Raw genomic sequence first — 23,466 nt, 5'->3', positions numbered from 1 at the left:
GGGAGACAACCCAGTAAATCTGTTTTTTTTTTTTGTAAAACACTTAACACCATGGAGCTGTGCTTGTTGAGTTACCTCCTAGGGTTATGAAAAATCACCTTTTTGGACATTGGGCGGAGAGGAGAGCCTTGAAACTGGCACTGTCAGTGAGATTGCTCTATACCACTTCCTGCTGAGTGACCTGAGGCCTTCAATGATTCAGAATAAATCATTGGTATTGTCCTGTACAACAGCAAAATTCAAGGTAGTCAGCTGTGGCAAATCATATTGCTGACACAGGGGAAAAAGTCATAAATATCCTTTATGTCTTTCAGAGCAAGAATTAGTGCAATTATCTGGCACATTATGAAACATTTGGCAGCCAGAGTGAAGGAAATTGGGACATGTTGGGTAGTACTTGCTATAGTTGTTCAGTGTAAATGGGAAGGTTATGAAAAAACTTTTAGATCTAATCTGCAGAAATGTGTGCTCGGTGCAATTGCTGGAATTAACCTTCTGGAGGTAATGGCAGCTCCTCATACTGCATAAATTCATTGCAGGTGTTAAAACTGTTCATGTATTCTGGCAATCTGCATTTTTGTGAAATTACTTCTTCCTTGTTTGACACTAAATGACTAAACAAAGTTGTTTATGAGTCATTTTACTTTAAATTTCTTACCTACTTATATTCAAGTGTAAATTCTGTCTGTGATTATCACCTATCTCAATATTTTGGCACTTTTATTTGTGAGTAGGAATATTCTGTAGTTAGAACATGGAACCTTCTTGGGCCTTGGGACCACAAAAGTTGAATATTCAACTTTGTACATTATAAGCCTAAAGTGCACATACTTCATGATTTGTAGCTCTTGTTATTGTAACACAAAAATTACAAGGCTTAGCACAGTTATTATATTGCAAATCTAGTTAGAGGATCAAGGAAAACTGGTTTTGCTCTCCCAGTATCTGTAAATGCTTAGGAGAATGCTTTTATCAGAGATCCAACTGATGTTACTTAGATTTCCATGGATACTTTGTTATGCTTCATTTTGGTAAAGAGATTTTTAGTTCTGGTCTCAGTGAGCAATTCTTGCATGAGTGCATGAGGACTCCAGCCAGCCAGCTGTTTGCTTCCTCTCACTTTGACTCATTGTTTCTGTAAATTTGCAGCAAGCCTGTGGCAGCAGGGAACCTTGGCAGATGTCCTGGACAAAGCCAAGGCAGGGCACTTGTGTGGACTTTTTAGCCTGCACTTTGTGGCAAAGCAGCTTTGGAAGTTTTAGACTCACTCAAGAAAACCAGTAGCTGATTCCTGATGGTCAAGTTTTACTTGTTTGTTATTGACAGTGAGTGTTCTCCTGGGATTTGTACTACAACTGATTATGGGGCACTTGTGGGGAAGTGCAGAATACACCTCAGTAACTCTGCTCTTCCTAGGATCACATGCATGGATTTAGATGTGGGGGAACCTGGCTCTCCTTACTGTCACCCCAATAATGCAGTTTCTGGTAGCAGCAAAAGTACCTGAACAGGCAGGAAGTGATTATTTCACAAAATTAATTGAAAGTCTTTGTGGAAGGTGGCTGAAGAGAAAACTAAAAGTGTATTCTCTATATTTGGAATGCACACCTGTTGCCACCCGTGAATATTTGCTGATGAGACACTGATATTTGGAGTCAGCTGTCTCCTCCCAGTCTGTAGTTTAGATTTGTTTTAGGCTGGAATGAGAACTGGGCACTCAAAGCCAGGCTGCTAATAAGGGAAAGGAGGACTCAATGAGTGGTGTGAGAGCCATTTATCTTCCTGCACAGCTTGTGCAGTGCTCCTTCTGGTAAGCAGTTAACAGCTGGTAGAGGTGGATTCAGGAACAAATGTCTGAGCTAATGAAAGAAGCTGAAAAAGAAGACAAAGGACTAAAAATATTGCTTGTCTGGCCTGTGAGCTGAGGGTGTTGATGTTTGGTAAGTGATGAATAATCTCTTAGGATTGCTGTATGCAGCAAAGGCTATTGCTCAGTCAACCAGGTTTTACAAGCAGCCTTGTTTATTGTGGAGAAAATGAGTCCATCCCAAGAAAAATGGGAATGCAAGACAGAGAAATGTTAACTCATCCTAAAGAAGGAACTGATGACACAGTGGTTCATCCTGTAAATCTCTCCATGTTATACCTGGCCATAACCCTGCTTAAACCTTCTGCTTCCAGAAGGAGCTTAAGAAGAAACTTAAGTTCTTACAGAAACAACAGTGAGTTTACAAAAGAGGAACACGAATTAGAGCAATTGGACTGGGCCCAATGTGTATATTTGTACTTTAAAATTGCAAATGAATAATGAATGTACTCATTTGGCAAACAGAAGCCTGGTGTATTCATGTTCCACATTAGTCTCCAGAGTTTATGAATTTCTTGTTTAAATATTAATATTGTGCTGGGTGTAACTGAGTTGGTGCAGCATGCCTGGAGAAGCTCCATTAAGGGCACAGCATTTATGTAAATGTTCTCCAAGCTTCCATATAGTTGGCAGGGGGGAATAAACAAGTCCTTCAGGGGTTGAGATTAAAATCCTATATAAAGAATCCTTTTAATTATTCTGACTTGATGGGGACAGTAAAAAATTAACTACTATTCATAAAAAAACCAAAAATATGGGGACTTCAAGCAAGAAAGAAAAAAAACCCAACCCAAACTCAACATGGTTAATGGGAACATCTGGAATTTCCACTTCCTGATTTGACTGATGTCTGTGGATTTATAAGTTAATACACTGAAGCAGTCTATTACCTGTGGGTTTTGTTTTTTTTTTTTTTTCCCAGACAGTTCTGGTAATAAGATATCCTAGTGATCAAAGCTCACCTTCATAAATGGAGGTAGAACAAAACCACTCTTTCCACCCTAATGCCAGTGAGCAATGGCAGATTGATAGGGTGGTGGTTTTTTTGCCTGTCCTTTTCACCCTTGACCTTGTGAACCTTGTGTCTGAGCTCCTGTCAGGTTCTTTCCCCTTTGCTGTGCTGCCACAAGGATTCAGTGTGTTGTGAACCACTGCAGCAAAGCTGGGGCTCTGTCCCTGCACAGGTCCCACTGTTGTGAACCCGCCAAGCTCCAGTGGTCACTGTCCCAGCAATTGCTGCTTTGCTGAATGACCTTGGCCACTGGGAGGGCTCCCTGTGTCAGCCATGACCAGCCCCTGCTCTGAGAGCTCCCAAGATTAATCCAGCTCCTCTTCCTTTAGGATTCCTGTCAGTCCCTTGGCTTGTGAAGAGCAAAGGCTTTACAATGGCCTCCTGCTGTATTTGCTCCAGCACCAGGAGATGCTCTTTGTTGACCCCGACCCTTGTTTCTCACAGAGACAAGCAGATGGCCTTCAGGTAAGAAAGTTACACCAAGAAATTAAAAGTGCTTCATCAGTTGAAACCCAGAAATGGAAATACATTTGCTTATACATAGTTTAATTAATGACTGTACCTTGGAGCCAGCAATGTAAATATTCATGATATACCTAAGCTAGAGAGGAAACATGAGTGTTAAAATTCTAATTTGGAAAAAAATGCAAGTGTAAAAGCAAAAGGTCAAGAAGAAAATCCCAATCTGCTCTACTTTAAATATATTAATGCCAAGATTTGTTAGATCAAAGCCACTGGATTTTTCCTTGAGTGAAACACATTTTATTTTGTGTGATTTTTTGTCTATACATTGATGATGCAGGAAAGCAAAATCAGGTGGTTTGAAACTCCTCACTTATTTTTTAGAACTCACTGTGTATGTTCCAGCCTCTCCTTGGATGTTTTCTAAAACATTGCTAGCTCTTTGATTCCTTTTTTGCCTCTTTGTTGAAAACCTCGTGGTGCAAGAAACATGATAGACAAATCCTGGTTTAGAGAGAGGGTCAATATAAATCTTGTTTTCACTTTGTGATGTTGTGTATCGTTGCTGCTTAACTTGAAATTGATTTTTGGAAAAAGCCATGAAGGAAATGTAGCAAACCCTGCAGTTTAATACTTCACAGTGCAGTTTTGTGATCCTTGAGGTTCACAGTGAGGCTGGCAGAAGTGTGCCAGGTCAAGTGATGGACTGTGGAAGAGATTAGCATTGCATGGAAGTGTGGGTGATATTTGTGTTTATGACTCCTTAATTTTCTGGCTTTTTTCTCCAAGTATCCCTGTTAAGGAAAGCTAGCAGACTTTTCATACAAAGTTAAGTCAGTATTTAGAACATATTACCTATCCCAAAGAGAATATTGGGACTGTAATGCCTTGGAAGCTTTCTTTGAAAACAAAACCTGTACAGACACAGGTATAAAGAACATGCTATACTGGAAAAAGGATGTTTCTAAAATAGTGCTTCAATGCCCCAAGATGGCCCCAAATGTAACACTAGGATTGTTTCACACTAAAACAGTGTGAGCTCATGCTCCCAGCTCCCCTTTCTCTCTGAAGAAGTCCCATGTCACTGCCACCTCTGGGAGTTTCTGAAACCAGTATTCAAATGAGCACACAAAATAAAAATATTGGCTGTCCCAAGACATCTGTTTGCAAAGCCAGAGGAAGAATCAGCAGCTAAAAGAAATTGGAGAGGTATTAGAGAAGCCAGGAAACCAGGCTTTCACTTGCAGTGCTTTTGTTTTAGAACCAGCTTCACTCCCTGTAATTCTGCAAAATGTCACAGTCTGTCTGGAATTGTGGTGATGTGGGAAAGAATTCTGCTGAAAAGCTGCTTTCAATTTCTTTAATAGAGCCTCAGACATGGCATAGCCATGGGGCACTCTCCTGCTCTGAGGTAAGTTTATGAAAGAAATCCCATCTGTGGGTGAGAAGGGAATTCAGTATTCTGTGGCTGATCTTGTTTTTGTAATTTTTGGCAGGAAACTCGGCACATTGGATAGGTACCCTTCATCTTTCATAATATAACAATTGCTCAAGGTCCACTAAACTAGAAACATCAAAGTTAGGTTTACAAACTAAACATATTAAAAGTTCATGTTTTTCTTCCAGTAAAACAAGCAAAAAGTGAAACGGCAAACCTGGCTCAGAGTCCTTGTTTCGTCCTGGAAATGAAACTTGTTTTTACTGGCTTTTACACAGATACTTGCGTTTGGACTACTTAATTCCTCTGATTTTGTTGTTGGGTTGTCTCTATTTTCTTTTTTTTTTTAAGTTAACCTGAGCTCCGTCAAACTAAAGCCATGCCAATCTGGCAGACCTGCCACACAACTGACAAGACTTAACCCTCAGTCGTGTTGTTTGTGGGCTGAAATGGCAGATGGTATGTTTTGAGCACAGTTGTTAGTGTCTCAAAGTTCCAGGAGCCATGCCACTGACATTGTGTGTGCTGGCTGATTCAGGATGACAGACTGGGAGAAGAAGTTTTGGGTTTAAGATTTTTGGTAGCTCAGAACTATTGCCCTAGGCTGGACAGTAGGCTATTTACAGCCACCAATAATATATAAAGATAGTGGTTTAAAGTTATATCCCAGCCATGATGTATTTTAACTTGTCTTTTTTTCCTGTGTGTTGCACATATATTTTTCACCCTTAAAATAGAGTCAGAATGCTGCAGAATCCTACCAGGCTGGGGTTTTGTGTCTGTATGGGTTTTTTTTTTAGTGCATTTTTTAAAAATTTTGATTTATCCCACTCCACTGCTCCTGAGTATTCACTTGCATTTAAAGCTGTCCTATAACATTTTGTCCTAGCCCAAAAGCTGCACTGGTACTACATGATTTTCACGTTGGATTAAATAATTATTTAAAAAGAGGTTATGCACCACAGTGTCTGTTTTCACCTGAGGCCCTTCTAATAACTGTGTTTAACCCAAGGAATACCAATAGCTGTGTTGGAGGTGTGCAAGATTATCTTAACTCCTATAGTGTAATTTAATTATGAACCAAACCTTGCTAATAGCAATTTGTCATTTCTGCATCTTACATTCCAGATAAAAGTTGAATATGGAATTTGGGGGTTTTTGTATCTAGTCCAAGAATGTGTTTCTGCATCTCCTGTTTGTACAGAAGTCATAGATGAATCCTTCCTGATTTAGGCCTGATTTGTGTTATTCTAGTGGGTACACCAGCAAATTAATTATAACCTTTGTCTTGCAAACAAACAGGAGCATGACTTTCTGGGTGCTACAAGCCACTGCTTGTATCCCCATTAAAGCATGGGTTTGGTTAGGAGAGATGCCTACACCCTGAGGAGAGGAGTCCCATTTCTTGTTCTCTTATCTTGCTTTGTCCTTCCATGCACACTTCACTATATATCAGCTAGGCTGCTCTCTACAGTCTTAGAACCCTATTTTGAAGGGATTGCAGAGATCCAGGGGGTTGGGGAAGTAGAACTGGACAATATCCTGGACCTGCAGATTGACCACAGACAGCTCTGAATGAAAATCTGAAACTGTAATGTGGTTTGGAGCTGGTCAGAAGAGTGCAACTAAATATTTCATGGATACTTTATCTGCTCAAATTATGGCTTAATTGGGAAGGCTTTTGTGGTCTGGAGAGCTTTGTTAATCTTGTGGGCTTTTAGCTTTTTCCACAGAGGATATGGATGTTTCAGCATTAACTCTGATCTGTGGAAAAACAGCAAAGTGGTGCCTCACTTGCATGAGAAGCTGTCATAAAACAGAATTGTGGTCTCTCAAATGGCGTATCCTCAATGTGGAGGACAGCAATAATTTAACTGGTGTTTTACTTTGGTAATCCCATGACAATTCTTGCTGAATTAGCTGAAACTTTTCAGAACAAACGAACAACCAACCAACCAGACATTCTTATTATCTGAAGTTTCCAGGTTAGTCTAATTGTCTTGTCAAAATAGTTTTTCCTGGATAGGAGAACACAGTTCTATTTCGTATTTGTAGAGATGTTAATTGCTTTCTTTCATTTAAGGTTTTTCCTAAACAGTGGTGTGTTTTAGTTTGTTTTAGATGTGAACATAGCAAACCCTGTATGTGCTATGTGAAGGGCCAGATTTGTCAGTGTATCTGGGGGGATTGCTGTTACATTATAGAAGGACTTAATATTATTTCCCATTCCACAGAAAAACTCTTTTCCCTAATCTTTGTAAACTTGCTAAAATATGGACTCATTAAACATTACATTTTAATTTTCTATATAAGTACTGATCAAACCAGAAGACTGGATGAAAAATGCCATTCGTAGAGATCAAAGTAGGCAGGCCCTGTACCCCCACAAACATTGTGGCCAATAAATTGTAAAGATATATTTCTTCTCTTCTGGAAAAGCACAGCAGAATATGTTACAGACTGTGGGCATAAGGATTTGATGAAAATGCTGTAGGCTGGGGAAGTTTGACTTGAAACAGCTCAAGTGGATGTGGCTGGAGTACTCATTGCTCCTTCTAGAGTTCAGTGCCAGAGCCTTGCTGCCTGTGTCTGGGAGCAACAGAGCTTTTCTGTGCTGTGCCTGTGGTCTGCAGCAGCCTGGCCTTTGTATTGGAGATCTGAGACTTGGAAAGGACGAGTGTGCCTGCTCTCCTCTTGTGGGGGCCTGCAGGGTCTGGAGGAAATGTCACTGGTTTAATGTTTGCTCCAGCAGTGCTGGGGGCTTCTCTTGACTTGCTGGACAACTCCCCTGGGACACTGCTGCCACATTTCAGCCCCCCAGGTGGGGTGTGCTGCTGTCTTCTTTTCTCTCTTTTTCCCTTCCCAGTACTCGGAAGTGTGGGGATTTTTTATTTGGTTGTGGTGGTTTTGGTTTGGTTTCTTTTTTTTTTGGTTTGGTTTTTTTTTTTGTTTTTTTTTTTTTTTTGTGTCTGGGCAAGGCTGCACTAGTAGAGAAGCCTGGCAAGAGAGGGTGTGCCCAGTGTGACAAATGAGGCCACTGCTGGCTGTGCTTTACTGTACAAGCAGCTCTGGCACAGGGGAGGGGAGCTGCTCAAGCTGAAATGCTGAGGCCTCACTGCAGTCACTGGTACAAAACCAGAGCTCAGGCAGTGCCATGAGCTGCTCACACTGGTCCCTGGCTGTTGTTCCATGAGGACACAATGTGCGTGAGAAGGGAAGGTCTTTCTAAAACTGGTAACTGATACCGGCCTTTTGTGGCTTGGGAAATGGTTTTGAAGGCAGAATGGGCACAGAAAGCAATGCAGGGGAGTCTCACCTTTTGTTACTTATTCTGTGAATGCCCATCCTCAGTCTGGCCGAGAATGGAGCACATGAAAAGCTCCCACACAGCCTTACAGGACCTGTATGGATTACAGGTGAAGGATGTTTATTTGCACTTTGTGAAGGGGAGCAATACCTGAGGTGCTCACGGCAGCAGCAGCCAGTTGCTTTGCTCACAAACATCAACTACAAGGAAGAGGATTACAATTACTCTGCTGTGTACCCGCTAGAATAACACAAATCTCTGGTTTCAGAGGATGCGTGTGGTCCTCCTCTGATGCTTAAAACATTCACCACAACACCTGACCCAAGTGTAAGATTTTCAGGCATCTCAAGTCTGCAGTAGAGGAAGGAGCCAGCAGCGCTTTCTTCCACGTGGTGTCAGCATTGTTCTCTCTCACTCCAGAGCTTTGGACGTAACCCTTTAAAGTGTTCTGAGAGCTTGTCTTAAAATTAGTTATTACCTTTCTATTTTTGTAGTGTATCAGAGCATCAGCCTGTTCCTTCCTCAGATAACTAATTGATATCAGAGAGGCATGAAGGAAGGGTATAGATTCACCTCTAAACCAGTATGAAATGCAAGCCTTTTTTATTTTATGCTTGTGTCACCTTCCTTACCTGAGCAGGACTGCCAAAAAAGCTCTTCCCCTTTTCTGTTCGTTCTCTTGGGTGAACACGGGCAATTTGATTTGTTTGCTGATGTTAAAGACTTCTCAAAAAAAACTCTATCAGAAATGAAATCTTTGATAGGAAAACAAGCCCTTGGGAAATGAAATGTATTTGTACTGAAAGGCTTATGATATATCAGGCTTATGATATATAAGCGTTAAATATTTCAGCGTTTTGAGTTATGTTTGGCTGTAACAGTCGGGGAGATGAAAGATTATTTTAAACCCTTAGTGGCTTTTCATTTCACGCAAGGTTAGGGTAGGAAGTGAGAAATGTTTTCAGAAAAACAGGCAAGAAATGTAGAGTAAAATAAAAACCTGAAAAAACATTCACTGTTAAAAAGTAGGGAAAATTAGACAATCCAACTTCCTTTTAAACAGTAGTTAATTGTAGATCATTTAACTGTAGTTAGTTACAGAGCTGTGCAACAGTGAATTTAATGGGCGTATTCTGAATGCGCTGTTCCCTCTCACGCTGCCTCTCCCACACCCGACAGTTCCTAGAGTGTTTTGTTCCTCTTTAATTAGTTTATTTCGCCTACTCTGGCAAGTACGCAAACATCCTTAAGCACTTAAACAACACCAATGGAGAGAAGAATAGCGCTAGCACTTATCGCCTCGCACAGAAAGGCTCGGCTGAACCTTGAAAGGCCATTAGCAACTCAGAACCTAATGCAGTTTCCCTCTCGCCCAGTTTGTTTGAGTGGAGTCTGCACTGTTTATTTACTACAAGTAAATGGAAATGCACGTTCATGAGTCAGCATTTTTGCTAGATTCCAGGACTATCAAATGCTGGTTACCTTTATTTTTTTCTACTTTGTTTTTTATGAGAAGGAAAGGGATGAAATATGCCTGTAGTAAAAATACAAGTGTAATTGAGCCAAAAATTATGAGAAATGAAAGGAAATGGATGGTGAAGTTTCGTGCTACACCTGTTCCCTGGGGTCTGTGGCTAGAATAGTTATGTCCAAGTTGCTTGGATTTACTGATACATCTTTTTAAATTAAAATTATGGAAAGAAACTGGGGAGGAATAAGTGAAAAAAGCATTCCAAGGCTGGTTTTGATTTAAGGAAATATTACTGCAGTTGGCTTTGCATGCATGGGTTGGCTTCTATGGCTGATAATTTAGATGGATGCTTGAAGCCGAGGTTCTGCCAGCAACTTCAATCCTGACCTTTGAATTTTCTCTGACCATCTGCTTTAATTAGATGTTGCCCTATTCCCAGGGGACTGCAGATGTGCTCACAAGGATGGTGAGGAACCACAGTATAGGCCTTAGGCTGCTCTGCCAAGGGCTGGGGCAGTCAGCTGTGCCTGAAGAGGGTTTTGCAGAGAGTGCTGCTCAGGACTGACTTTTTCTGGAAGCTACTAGGACAAGGAAATACTTGAGGGGTTTCTGGTTGCTTCCAGTATGCAGCTGGAGCTCTGCCTGGGAGCTGCTGGTGTCAGTGTGCGAGAGCAGGCACAGGAGCTCAGCTTTTGGGCAGCTCTCACACGTGGGAGGCTGGGCAGAGCTGGGGGCCAGACCTACAGCTCAGAACTGACCCCTGCTCTTCCTTGCCCGTGAGGAGGCTAAAAGAGGCCGGGGTGAGCCAAGGTGGGCAGTGCTGGACCTGGCACGGGCAGGGAAGGGCTGATCCCTGTGCAAACCCTGCAGGCAGGGCAGGGGGGAAGCTGTGCAAGTAGAGGGGGACAGAAGATGTCACAGTGTGTCCTTTACAGGCCTTAAAATCTATAACTTTAAGATTTTTGTGTGTTCTTTTACCTTTCACCAAAGTCATTAAGATGAATGGGACTACATTGAAGGGGAAAAATTATTTCAAGAAAAAGAAAACGGAAACATTTTGGTCTATCTTTAGTATTTTCACAGAGTTGTAGCGGAGATCAAGTGAAGAAATTGTGATTTAGAACTCTTTACTTTACTCTTTTGGTGTCTTTTAGTTCTCTGATGTCTAATTTTATTTCTAGACTCTCTGGGAATTCCATGGAGAGCTGTGACCTTCATAACATTTCCTTGGTCAATACAAAAGGACCAAGCAGCAGTAATAGAGAGTGAGCTGGATTTGGATACAGGGAGTACACTGTAAATCAAAACCATACAGTAGCTGTAAAAATATGTTCGTGTTTTGCATATTTTCTCTAGGAAAGTATAGGAAGCAATCTACCACTTAATTGCAAGAAATGATGGATGAATGAAATATTTCCTTGGTTAAATATCTGATCTGCCGCTTTTCTTCTCTTCCAGCTCTTGCTTTGATGTCGTTAATGTTTAGTTTAGTCCCTGGCTACTTTGCTGATTATTTATATTCCATGATGCCTTCCAAGCTTAACCAAAATGCTGGTTGGGGTGGAGGGTGGGAGAAGATAAACTGTGTTTAAAATCACTATTGAATAGGCTGCAGAATGGTAAAGAGCTGTACCTCTTTAATTAACCTTTGCAACCCCCAGCATGGCCAATGTTAGAAGCCTAAAGAACTTGTGAAAACTGCTGTTTACAGACCTGCAAATTGTTGAATTCTAGATAACCAGTGAGCTGGGCCTTTCTCTCCTCAGTAATTTGTGTATTTTACCAAAATCTCCTTCTGGATCTGTCCAGAGCATGAGTTAAACTTTAGCAGCAGCAAACACTGTTGACTTCCTTCCCAGTGTTTCTTATTCCTGGTCTCCACATGACAACAGTCATTGCACTTTCTGACCAGAGAGAGCAGAAGCAGATGAAATCTAAAGTCAGATCCATGAAAATGTCTCTCCTTATAAAGTCTCTTTGTTTCCAATGTCTGCAGCAAATCCAGATCCATGTAATTGTCATTCTTTATGAAGTCACTTTGCTTCATTATAGCAAAACCAGGAGCAGATTAATTCATTTGTATGCTTAAAATTCACAAATATGCTGTTTTTGAGAAGTGTGCTTAAGGATGTGCTAAAACATGGTTTAGGGAAAACCCGAAACTAATCAACAAACCCACACCCCAACAAAACAAACCAAATCCCACACACAAATAACTTTGCAAAGCTTTGCTCTGATTTCTGTTTTTAAACCCTTTGCTGAGGACTTTTACCAGAGACACACATTTCAAAGTTATCCTTATGTTTTCCTCCAATGAAACCTACTTTTTTAAAACAGAGAAATTCATTTTGAATGAAAATCAAAGAAAGAAATAAAAAGACCTTTATGTGCAGCAAAGGAGGGCAGCATTTTTTATGCTCTTATTAAGCTGTCTCTCCTGAGGAGCTTGGCACTGACACAGCCACTCCAGAAAGAGAAAAGAAACTCTTCAAAGTGAGATGTGGTAACTTCAATTACAGGACAGGTCAGCTCCTAAGAATACTGAGGGGAATGATGGATCTCTTCAACTACTTCCCACTTAATGGATTCTACAGTATGTAATATTTCCTTCTTTGAAATTTTTGTGTAGCTTTGGAGTTCTTTTTTTTAGTCAAAATGAACTTCAGAGTTGAAGGGTTGCTGCTGTCCCTGCATATTCTTCAATTGTGGCTTTTCAATTACTTGAAAGGGAGGAAAAAAAGGGAAAGCAATGGAAAATAGAAGGAAAAATTAATTATGGGAGTGCTGTCCTCATCTCACCCTGTTGTAGCTTTTCTGCTCTGAACAAAATATTAATTCTGGAAACAAGGTCTTTAGGTATTCCCTTTTCCTTGCTCCCTTTTGCCTCCTGTACAAATCCTTTTGCTTGACAGTCAGAGTATTATATACCTCTTTGAAAACATGGATGTGACAAAGTAGAACAAGTGCTTGGCAGAGGGGGACATACCTTATTTTTATTTAGAGAGATTTTTATTTCCAGTTCCTTGTTAAACTAAAACAAATGGGAGGAAGTTTTCACTACTCCAACTCACTCCACATTTTATAAACTATTTCTTCTTGGTCTAAAATGGCACTGAAGCAAGGAGAAGTCACCTACCTCTAAATCAGGTTTTATACTGATGGAGGTGATGTATATTGCTCCTTGTAGAGAAGGATGGCAAAATTTCTTCCCTACTTCAACACATCTCAGACTGGCTCTGCAGGTCTTGTTTCAAAGTGTGGTTTTGGGTTTTTGTTTTGGCTTTGGGGTTTTGTTTTGTCTTTCCTTCCCCTAAGAATGGAAACCTGTTCTCTTCCAGCTTGAAGCTGTTCTGCCTTCTGTCCTATCACTACAAGATCTTGTAAAAAGTTTCATCTTTTTTGTGGGCTCCCTTCAGGTACTGAATGGCCATAATTAGGTCACCCCAAAGCCTTTTCTTGACAAAAAATAACAGATCAGTGTTTCCTTCTGCTCTGCACATCCAACAGGAAAATTCCCACCACAGCAGAAGCAGAGCACAGGTTCCTTTGTGGATAGAATCGCAGAATCATTAAGTTTGGAGAAGACCTCCAAGATCATAGAGCCCAGCCTTTAACATTGCTATGCCAACCTGCCCACTCTAGGTGGTGCTTAGATATTATCATGGGCAGGTTGGTATGCCTTCAGTGAAGTGGAAAGCACATTTGAATTACATAACAGTGACTTTTTGACATTTTCACAGGGTGTCTCCATTCTTTCCTCAAATAGACAACAAGTTAACAAATTTCTACCAAAAATGCTCACCATGCAGGTAGAACTGCATGAGGGTTTGAGGGTGTGGTTGGGTCAGCCCAAAGGACTTGTGTTATTCCACAGTAATCCTTGGAACATCTTGTTAATTAACCATGCATCGCGTTAATTCACCAAATAATAGTACAGTAGGAGTGGTGCCGTTTTGCTTTCAGGAATCTGATGCTCAAGAAAAACTGTGCAGAGGTGCCAGTGTGAGATCTGTGTTACTCAAGAGAGGGTTAAATCACATTGGACTGGCAATTTTGCTAATGTGGCTGCTAATTTAGCTAATGTAACAGCTTTCAGTTCTGCTGGCAGTGTTCTCCCCACACTGGATACATACATGTTCCTCAATGTGTTATGCATGTACCAGCTGGTTTTAAATGATGAAGCACACAAGTTCAGAGCAACTGACTGCACTAGGAATGTGGCCTCTCTTTAATGAACTTTTTTTTGATTATTTGTAAGTAAGGCAGGCAGGAGTTCAGAAGGTGACTGCAGTCTCAGCTGATCCTTTGAATAAAAGCTTCAAAGTGTCAGGAAAAAAAATGGTATGAGGTTTCTTTGACACATTCTTTCTCACTGAAGAGAATATTTTAAAAGAAAGAAGGAAAGAAAAAAAGGTCTGTAGTGCTTAAAAATTTCTTCTTAATCTTGCCCTCGCTCTTTTGGAGACTTAAAACCTGATCTGAGGCGTAATCCAGAAAAACACGTCAAGAGGATTTGTTCAAAAGCATACAGTGTGTTGACATCAGCAAACTCTTATTATGGCTGTCATGTTCTCTATCCTGAAGCCTCGTTCTAATCTCCTGGCAGCATTCAAGCCTGGTGTTTCCATTTTGATTGAATTAATTAGTGGAGTTTAGATGACTCCCCGAATCTGAAATTGTCAGAATTTTTTAGCAGAGTGTTCTTAAAGGCTATTTTTGCCCTAGCTAATAGCAAGTAGGACATCTGACTGCATTTCTGTATTGTTTAAATTGAAAATACATGGTCCATTTGGAAGCAGAGAAAATGGTAAACGAGAGCTATATTTATGTACTTATCTTGCCTTTAAAGTTAATCTCCTGTTACTAGTCTTGAGCCCTTCAGGTTGCCATAGAAACTGCCACAGCCTCCAACTGTGCTTCTCCCAAGACTTAATTGCATTCTGAGTTTCATGTGCTCTCTATTAACTGCAGCACTGGCAGACACAGGCACGCTGCAGAATGAGTTGAATTAATGGTTCAATATGATGTGTGCATTTTTTAATACTATGTTTCCATATCCCTTTTCAAGTTTTTCTTCACCAGCTGGTTAAATTTTTCTGTAACACACACTGATACCACAGGGATGGATTCTCTCTGTTGCCACTATATTTGATGTTTTCAAGTCTTTGATGCCATCAAAGTAGCTGCAAGAGTCATTAGTTTTAAGGACTTGGGTTTTTTCCCCCTTGGAGAAGTCAGATTACTCCTGAACTACCTTATCTCTGCTGAGGTTTTTCTGAGTCTTCTCCTTCACCTCTGAAGGCAGCATTGAAGTGCATACCTGCTGTCTCAGTAGCTCTGGTAAGCTTTTGCTGACTCAATGCTCTTTTACCACATGATTTTTGCTAGATCAGTGTGGGTCAAAGGCAGTTGTTCAACCAGGCCTGTTTTTAGGTAGGGAATATAAATTCATTAAAGTAGGAAAGGACTATGTCTGTATGCAAGATTTGATAAGGCTTTCCTGAGAATTTTTTATTATGTCCTTGATGAAATTTCTTATCAGAACTGGACTGATAATGTGTTTCATTCACCCAGCAGAACAAAATCTCAGAGATTTGGTTTCACACTTGTCTCTCAGCACAAGGATGTTGTCAGTGCAAATACAGGGCTCTTACAGATGCCATTCTGCTTCCAATGAGAGTGAACTCATGGAACCAGGGGTTAATACCACTTTGTGCTCATTTAAGTCTAGAACTTCATAAGTAAAAAAGCAATTCCCACTGTTCTTTGTCTTGTGCAAAAAGAGAAAAAGTATCCCTCTGTTAAGCCCTCTTCCTCAGCTCTGCTTTGCTTGTGTCTCATGGATAAGAGATGGGGAAGAGGAGAGACACCCTTTTGCACTGTTGCTCTTGGACCTAGGATATTTCTGGACTTGTATTAATGCAGGCTCAGAGATGTGCTTTTACCATCATTAGAAAACACCCCACAACTGCTGAAAGAACAAAGCAATGATGCTGAGAAACAGGGCAAGGTGAGGATCTCACCAACATGTCACCTCAAGGATGTCAATTATGCTTTTAGACACTGGCCTTCTGAAGGCAGCTCAAATATATTCATTGTAACTTTTAAATGTTTCAAATATCCTTTAAAATCTGATCCCTTTGCTTATGTTTCTCATGTGGTCCATGTTGTTTAATTCTCCATGTGCTACTGTTCTTGAATTAGTATTGGTGGTCCCCTATAAAAATCTTTGTAATCAGGTCAAGTAAGCAAGGTAGCTTGTCTGGCCTCAGCCTTACTACCAGTATTTCTCTGTGAATTTGTCTGCTAGTTTTAGCTTTTTCAACCAGAAAGAGGAATTGGGAAATGATGAAATTATGACAATATTGCCAGAATAAATCTGAAAGAGTGAAGACATTTTTCCAGCACTTCTCCTTCACCCTGCATTTTCTTTGTTTTTTCTCCAGATTCTTTTTTTCATTTAGCTACCTACATTACACTTATTGCCACAACACAGCACACGTTCTGTCTCAGAACCTAAATCTCTTCCAACCCATCTCAGCTTTCCTTTTTATCTGCTCTGTGAGCTTGCATGTTGAAGAGAGCTGGGTTTCCCTGCCACTTCTGCTCAAGTTACATTTCCTTGATTGCCCTACAGAATGCCAACCTATATTCTCAAAATCTGTGTGAGCTGGAGATCTTCCTCAAACACTCTAGAAACACTTGCTTTGGGATGGGATTCATTTGGACTTGAATATATTAGAAGTATTGTTTGTTGGCTTCTTGTCATTCTGGAGAAGCCAAAGAGCTGCCATGTTTCAAGTTGTCTGTCTCCACAAGCTCTTTCCAAGCAGTGACAGTGCTTTCTTTGCAGAAAGCTCTGCTTGCCCTGTCTCTCTCTGCAGGCACTCAGAACAAAGACCTTGTCCATCAGCTGGACAGCCCAATGTGTCAGCATGTGGAAGTCTTGGCACCAATTACAAGCAGCTCCCAGCAATCCCAAAAGAGAGAAAAACCTCATTAGAAGTCTGAGATGTGCCAATAGCAGCTTATTTTACCCCACTGTGGAGTGCATTGTGAAAGCTTTTTCACATAAGCCATAATTTCTTCTGATTTCTGTAGTTAATATTAATGTTAGGGTGTTCCCACAGTGGATTCCTAGTTTCTAGGCTTTTCTAGAGGCACATGGCCTCTTTGGAGTACAGGTGGATGTTTAGGATATCTCTGGGGCCACATCAGCAGCTCTGGTTGGGGATTGCAGTGCTTTGTTGCAGAGGCACTCGCTGTGCTTTTCTTCTCCTGCCCTGCCAAACACTTGTCCTCAGGTACCTGTTGGTCATCCTCCCATCCTGTGGGAGAAAACTGACTCACAGCTGGCTGTGTGCATCACCCACAGGTGACAAAGAGCAGGGATGCTGCTTCCCTCAGCCTGTGTGCCCCCCTTGGACATTCGAGGCGCAGTGCTGCTCCGGGATGTTTGGGTTGGGAGCAGGGCAGAGGAGCAGTGCAAGCTGCTGGCAGAGCTCAGGGACACAGAATTCAGCCAGGCTGCTGGGTGGAGAGTGGAAGGAATAAACATGTTAACTGACTTGGTACTTAGGGTTCAGCTCCTAACCTTGCTCCTCAGCATAAGAAAGGGTGGAGTGAAATTTGGGTTTTGCCTAAGCAGGGGCACTGCTGAGAGGTTCATACATGTCTCAGGCAAATATTCCCACTGGAACATGGAGAAGCACTGGGAAGGGGATGCACAGGTTTGTTCAGTAGTTCTCTTGAGTTCATATCACTTTATTTCTTGCTTTACTTACTGCACTAAATACAAATTTCCTCTAGCACATACTGAACAAGATGAGGCGACACTGCGTAAAATGTAGGCTCTGTAGGGATAAACATTTAAAATTCCTGAAATATAGACTTACTACTTACTTTCAATGTGACTTATGTCCCTCTACTTATCATTTGTGTCTCCAGAATCAATCCCCAGTGAAAATTCTGTTTTAACCCTGCTCACCTCAATGGCCACTTAGCAGAAGGTTCCACCTATGAGTCAACTGAATGGGTCATTTTGTGTGTCCTTGCATGGCAGGCAGTGGAAATGTGCATGGGCTCTATTAATATCTGTTCTTACATAAACAGAACCAATTTTATTCAGTTCTGCAGCTAATGAAGCACTGTGGGAACAAGACAGCCAAAAGCTTGGGAATTACTCTACAAGGAAGAATTTCAGTGTTTCTTGGCAAAAGCTGCCTATGCTCAAGGCTTTCTTGGTAAGAGCCAACAGTAACAAGGTTTTATTCTGAACAGGAGTCTAAATAAACAGAATTTTTCTGCCTTTTTTGAAAGCTCACACACAGAAATACCAAAGTTTATTTCAAAGAAGGCCAAATTTTTATCTAGTTACAGCCACATACTCAATTTTGGGGGGGTGTTCTAATGTAAGGAAAGAGGAATTGGAGTCCCAAATGGAAGATTTATGGGAAGTTCTAATTTCTTTATTTACTTCGAAATACTTACAGGATGGAAATAGTTTTTTTTTTCTTAGTTTTCTGTCTGTTATTTTTTAACATAGAAAGATAAATCTGGAAAGCATACGATGATGTCTTAGAAATAATTGGATTTACTAGCATTAGTTACTATCTAATACAGAGGTGGCTGAATTGTTGTAGATGATCATAAATAAAATGCCTGTTTGGGGGGTATAGTGGAAGCATTAGCTGGCATTAGATTTACAAAGTCATAACTTCTAAATGCCCTTAATTTTTATTTTTATTTTTTAACATGTATATTGAATTTAAATGTTCAATCCAAACTTGCGCCTGAAGGGTCAGTTTCTGCAATGCTGTGTCAGTGCAGGTGAGCCCACAGCCTCAGCTGTCTGTCTGTCTGGTACTCCCTGGTGCACCCAGGTGCAGCACTGTGGGGAACTCTCTTTGCCAGTGGTTTCCAAGCTGGGCTGAGCACTGGGAGCTCTGTGAATGTGCTGTCAGCACCAGAGACTCTGCCTGCTAAGCTGGAACCAGCACAAATTCCACTTGATGCCAGTGCTTTGTCCCAAGGGGTGCTACTTCAAAGGTGTCTTTGGTTTCCAGAGAGTGCCTCTGGCTGGATAATATTTCAGTGTAAAGATAACATCATCAGAGATAAGAATAAGGAAATGATGAATGATCCTGTTTATTCTTGGGTTATTGCTGTTTGTTTTCCCTGGGCTGGAAGATACAGTTTAGAGGAATTTCAGAAGGAAATCTTGCATACTAAATCTGCTGCAGAGCTGGCAGGAACTGATAAAAGAGAGAGCAGGGCTCTGCCTTAAATCCTTCTCCTTTGTGCATTTTCCTCCCCCTTCCTTGGTGAAATCCTGTCTTCAGCCACCTCTATCTCTCTGTTTTAATAACATGCTGCAGGAGGAATCTCAGGCTGATGGGGAAAATGTGGCCCAGTGTATCTGCAGTGCAGAGAAAGCAGAGCTTGTTTCCCTTGGCCTGTTTTCCATTTGCCAGCTCCCAGTATGTCTTTATAGCATCAGTGGAAATATTAGTAGGAAACCAAGCAATCACTACTGAATGCACTGATCTGCACAATTAGTCTTCAAATAAATCAGGATGGCTGCTCAATCTTTTACAGTCAGTGCCCATGGCAAAAGCTGAGGTGTAACAAGGCCATTTGATGAGACCTGCATACAAAAGCAACAGTAAAGGAGACACCAATCTGCAGAACAAAACTGCAAAAATTCCTACCATATGTTCAGCACCAGTGAGAAAAATGAGCCATTTATTCCCTAGTCCAAGAGTAAGTTTATAACTCTCTTTATGAACTTGTTTTTCTGAATCCAAACGTAATAAAATGCAACCCATAATTGGTTAACTGCTTACAATTGCACCTGACTGCATGAAAAATATTTCTGAGGTCTTGCAAGAGCCTGTAAGAATCAGAGAAGGACCAAAAAGCACAAAGAAAATCACAATAATAAAACAATTAAAAGGCAATAACTTTTAAAATAATTGAGGAAGTATTTAAATTAAGAAATAATCTCAATTCCCATTTCCTGGGAATGTGCACTGTGCAAGGAAATAGAAGGTAATTATGCTAAGAAGACCTGTGGTAAAATCTTTAATTATAATCATTCAGAGAGAAGTTAATTAAAAGTACATCTTTAATGTAGCAGAGTGGTTTTCCCCACGTGCCACCATTTGGGACTGACTCTCTTCTGCCCTCTCTGTTATTTAACTCAAATAGTTACAAATAGCTCTGAATGCAGTTCTAATTTTCTCTTATCTGCTGAAGAATGGCTTGCGTTCCAGGAGGGGTTGTGCAGAAGGCTGTAGACTTTTCTTTTTGCAGGAAAAGAAATAGCCCCTCTCAATCCTTATTGCTGTGTAAAGAATTTACAGGAGTAACTGCAACATTTGAATTTACAAGTTTCCTGGGAGCTGGCCTTAGCCTTTTTGCTCCTGTTTTCTATCCCCATGTGGATCCCAGGTGTGCTGGGCAGGACTGATGTTGCTGTTGGTGGTCAGTGTGCTCACACACCTGGCTCCAGCAGCTGCCACCCTGCCTGAGCTCTGTGGGGTGAGATGTTTGGAAATAATGTGAGAAAATAGCAGGTGGACATGAAGGTGTGAGCACAGCAGTGTAGATAAAGTCTGGTAATGAAGGTGGTTTTCAAATGTCCAGCAGGTTAACACTGCTTTTCCTTAAAGGGGGAACTGTGGCAGCAGTGTCTACCTGCATGCCATGTCAGGCTCCCACAGCCTTTTGGCAATTAACCACAGATTATCAAGGACAGCAGGGAGGATTTTCTCCAGATTTTTTTTCCAGAAGTGGTTTAAGAGTTTCTCAAAAGGTGGAGAAGCTGACAGGCAGTGCAATACCTTGAAAAATCTATGTGGTAGGAATGTACTCCCTGTCCAGACTCTCTTCTGTATGACGTGTCCGTGCCCACATATTTGGCATGTATGTTTTGGTGTTCGGTGGTTTTTAGTTTTTAAGCAATGAAATTTGTTTCCAAAGCATTTCTATATCTCTTTCCCAAACTAGGCTGCACTAAATTATTGCTAATATGGGTAAGATTTCATTTAGCTACAGGCTTTCCAAATTACGGTGTTCAAAACCAAATCAGCCCTTCCACTGTGGCAGTTGTCTGTGTTTCTGACTCACAAACCCAAACCAGTAGTGAAATGCATCCTCTTTCTGGCCCTTGCCCCCCAAAGGTCAGTGCTAATGAGCACAATAAGACAAATCAATTCTGAAGCTTCTGGGTGAGACATTAGGAAGAACTTTTCAAATGAGACTGACTGAAAGAGAAGGGTAAGAGCTCCTGAGTCTTCAAAATGTTTGTCTGTGCAGCAGGCAGCGTGCCAAAGCAATTGTGTGCTCTGAGGCCACGTGTCAGCTGAAATTTGAGGGAGATGGAGAGCTGACTTTGAGGCTGGCTCAAGCAGTAATTGAACAGGACAAACACTTCCAGCCTGCACAGGTTTATTTTCAAGCCATTGTCAAGTAGACATTTGAAAGCTGCTCATTAGAAGTCTGTGAAGAGCTGGAGGTGCTGGGATGATGCAACCAATTGATTTTATTGGGCAAAGCAACCCCTCTGGAGGTGCTTTCTGAGCACCAGAGGGAAGTGGCATCGCAGGGCTCCCTGTGGCACGTCTGGGTTGGGGCAGGGAGGGAGGAGCCAGGCCAGAGCAGTAAAGTAACATGTCTAAACTGAGGTTTTAATATGCAGCAAACAACTGAACAAGAAACAAATTGAAAAATTACTGTAGACACATTTAATCAGGGTAATTGGAAAGCCTTTTTTAGGAGTTCAGTTTGTATCACCCAGCTCAGTGTAGAGAAATGTTCACAGTCGTATATCAGTTTCACGAGTTGATAACACAGTGAGTGATTGCCTGGTTTTTATCAGCTCTCTGAGTGAAATTTTTCAAGTTAAAAGTGGCTGTTTCTGTTAAAAGAATAAACATCTAAGCATTTAGGCAATGGGAGCCTTTTACAAACTGTCCACAAAATTAAAAATAACAATATGTCATTAAATTTTGTCAACAGTGTCAGGCTGCTGGTAATTTCTGCTCTAGGAAAGCTGGACTAATGTGTTCTGGCCATAGAATGAGGGACAAGGCCCAGCCACAACCCAATGTTTCTGCCTCTACTGATTTTTAATATTCTGTACAAAAGATCCATTAATAAATATTGAGATTAAAGGCTTAACAAATTTTCATAGTGAATACTTAAATATCTTTCATTTCAAGGTATGCTTGTACTAATCTGCTTCTATCATAGGGTTTTTCTTTGGTAAAATTATGTTTTTCAGCAATAAATATATTTCTCAAGGATAAAATAAAAATCTCTGCTCCAAATCTAGATTCTGTTTAAGAGGTGAGCTCTCAACAGCAAATAGAACACTAATTTTTCACCCTGCTTAAAATGGAGATAAAATATTTCAGTTGAGTAGTGGAGGTATAGGTTATGTTTGTAAGGTATACCTCACTTTCTTTCATGCTAAAACAATTCAGCTCAAACCTTCTTGCTGGTTCTCTAACAAGATATTTATTACCATTGTAAATTTATTTAATACCTTCTTGATGTTACATGACCTCAGATTATTAAATGTCTATCAAACATAATAATAGCTTTCAGAGAGCATAATAAAACTAAACATCTCTAACAGTGCTACTGGGTACTGCAACATAATCTCAATTTTAAAAAATGAAACTGAAGTTTTTAGGAATTCTTGTGTGTTACATACTCAGAGAAGATGCATTCATAAAATTAATACATTCATTGCTGAGCTCTGTTCCTCTTTGGAATGAAAATTCCAGCTCCTGGTTCTGGGAAGTGCCAAGACAGCTGCAGAGTAGCTGAAAAAGAAATGTCAGATATTGACTCAGATTTGCTGTACCTGTAAGACTTCCATCGTTTTCTGTCTGCAGCACATCAACTCTCAAAACTTGTTTTAATAAATTATCACATGGGTGTATTCACAGTGGCTGATATTGCTACAAATTTTGAGATACTATATTCAGAAATGTGTGCAGCCTTTCTTTGAGACATGGTGTTACATCTTCTCTCTCAACAGTGCTTTCACAATTCTTTTCTTTTAATAGGAACCCAGAAAAACATTTGCCATAGCAAAGTTTAGCAGAATAAACTTAAGGTGTTATGCCCAAAACACCATGGGGAAAATTTCAGGTAATAAGGGTGTGGTGTGCATTTTTAAAAAGTAAGAGCTTATCTTTAGATACCCTTGCCACTGAAAAGGATGATTTTGGGGCTCCATGCTGGTGTTTTTGTGTAAGTAGATGCTGTAAAAAAAGGTGCCCTCATTGCACTGTGCTGATTGAAATTATCCTTCTGCATTGCAGTTTTTCACTTAGAACAGTGTTATCAAACAAATGGCATTTTTCCAGTGTATTTTACCCTCCATTCAAAGAGAAGTTTGGTTAAATGCAATATGCAAGCAGCTTTGTAAACCATCCTGCAGTGGGTTAACCATTAATGAAAGAAGTAAAAAAATTAAGACTCAAAGCCCTAACTTTAAAATGGAAAGGAAAAATAATCACTGTGTTTTTGTGTCCTTATCAGATACAAAATGTTTATTTTGCAGATGTGTTCTTTTCTGTGGCTCCATATTCCTTGGCTGCAAGGGACATATTTTAAAATTTTGAGTGAATTGTTAATTACAGCAATTTCTTACACTAACTAACTGCAAAGATCCCTGGAGAAATCTCAGTTTTTCTGCAGAAATCTATGTGAGATAAAAAACCAGTTATGTGTGTTTAGGGTGCAGTGATGTTGTGTGTGCTGTGTGTTCATAGCTGTGCCACTTCCACAGACAGTTTATTTTCTTTGTTAGTGTTTTAAAGTTCAGGATGAAAACACTTAGTGCCTCTCGTTGAGAAGGTTCCAGTAAAGACCACACACTAATTAAAAGCTG

At 40.6% G+C, this 23,466-nt stretch overlaps 1 protein-coding gene across 3 annotated transcripts in view; it reads left to right on the top strand.

Moving 5' to 3' along the window:
- The window catches only part of FAM13C (family with sequence similarity 13 member C), a 115,729-nt gene that overhangs the window by 6,810 nt on the left and 85,453 nt on the right, over window positions 1-23,466 (top strand). For all 3 annotated transcript variants that reach the window (XM_064717267.1, XM_064717269.1, XM_064717268.1), the window contains exon 6: window positions 3,209-3,344. In XM_064717267.1, the coding sequence (XP_064573337.1) occupies window positions 3,209-3,344 (136 nt within the window). The remainder of the gene's footprint in view (window positions 1-3,208; window positions 3,345-23,466) is intronic.

This window comes from Zonotrichia leucophrys, chromosome 6 (assembly GCF_028769735.1).
Source record: "Zonotrichia leucophrys gambelii isolate GWCS_2022_RI chromosome 6, RI_Zleu_2.0, whole genome shotgun sequence".
Taxonomy (NCBI): Eukaryota; Metazoa; Chordata; class Aves; order Passeriformes; family Passerellidae; genus Zonotrichia; species Zonotrichia leucophrys.
Note: the sequence above shows the minus strand (reverse complement) of the source record. Positions and strands in the feature narration are given on the sequence as shown.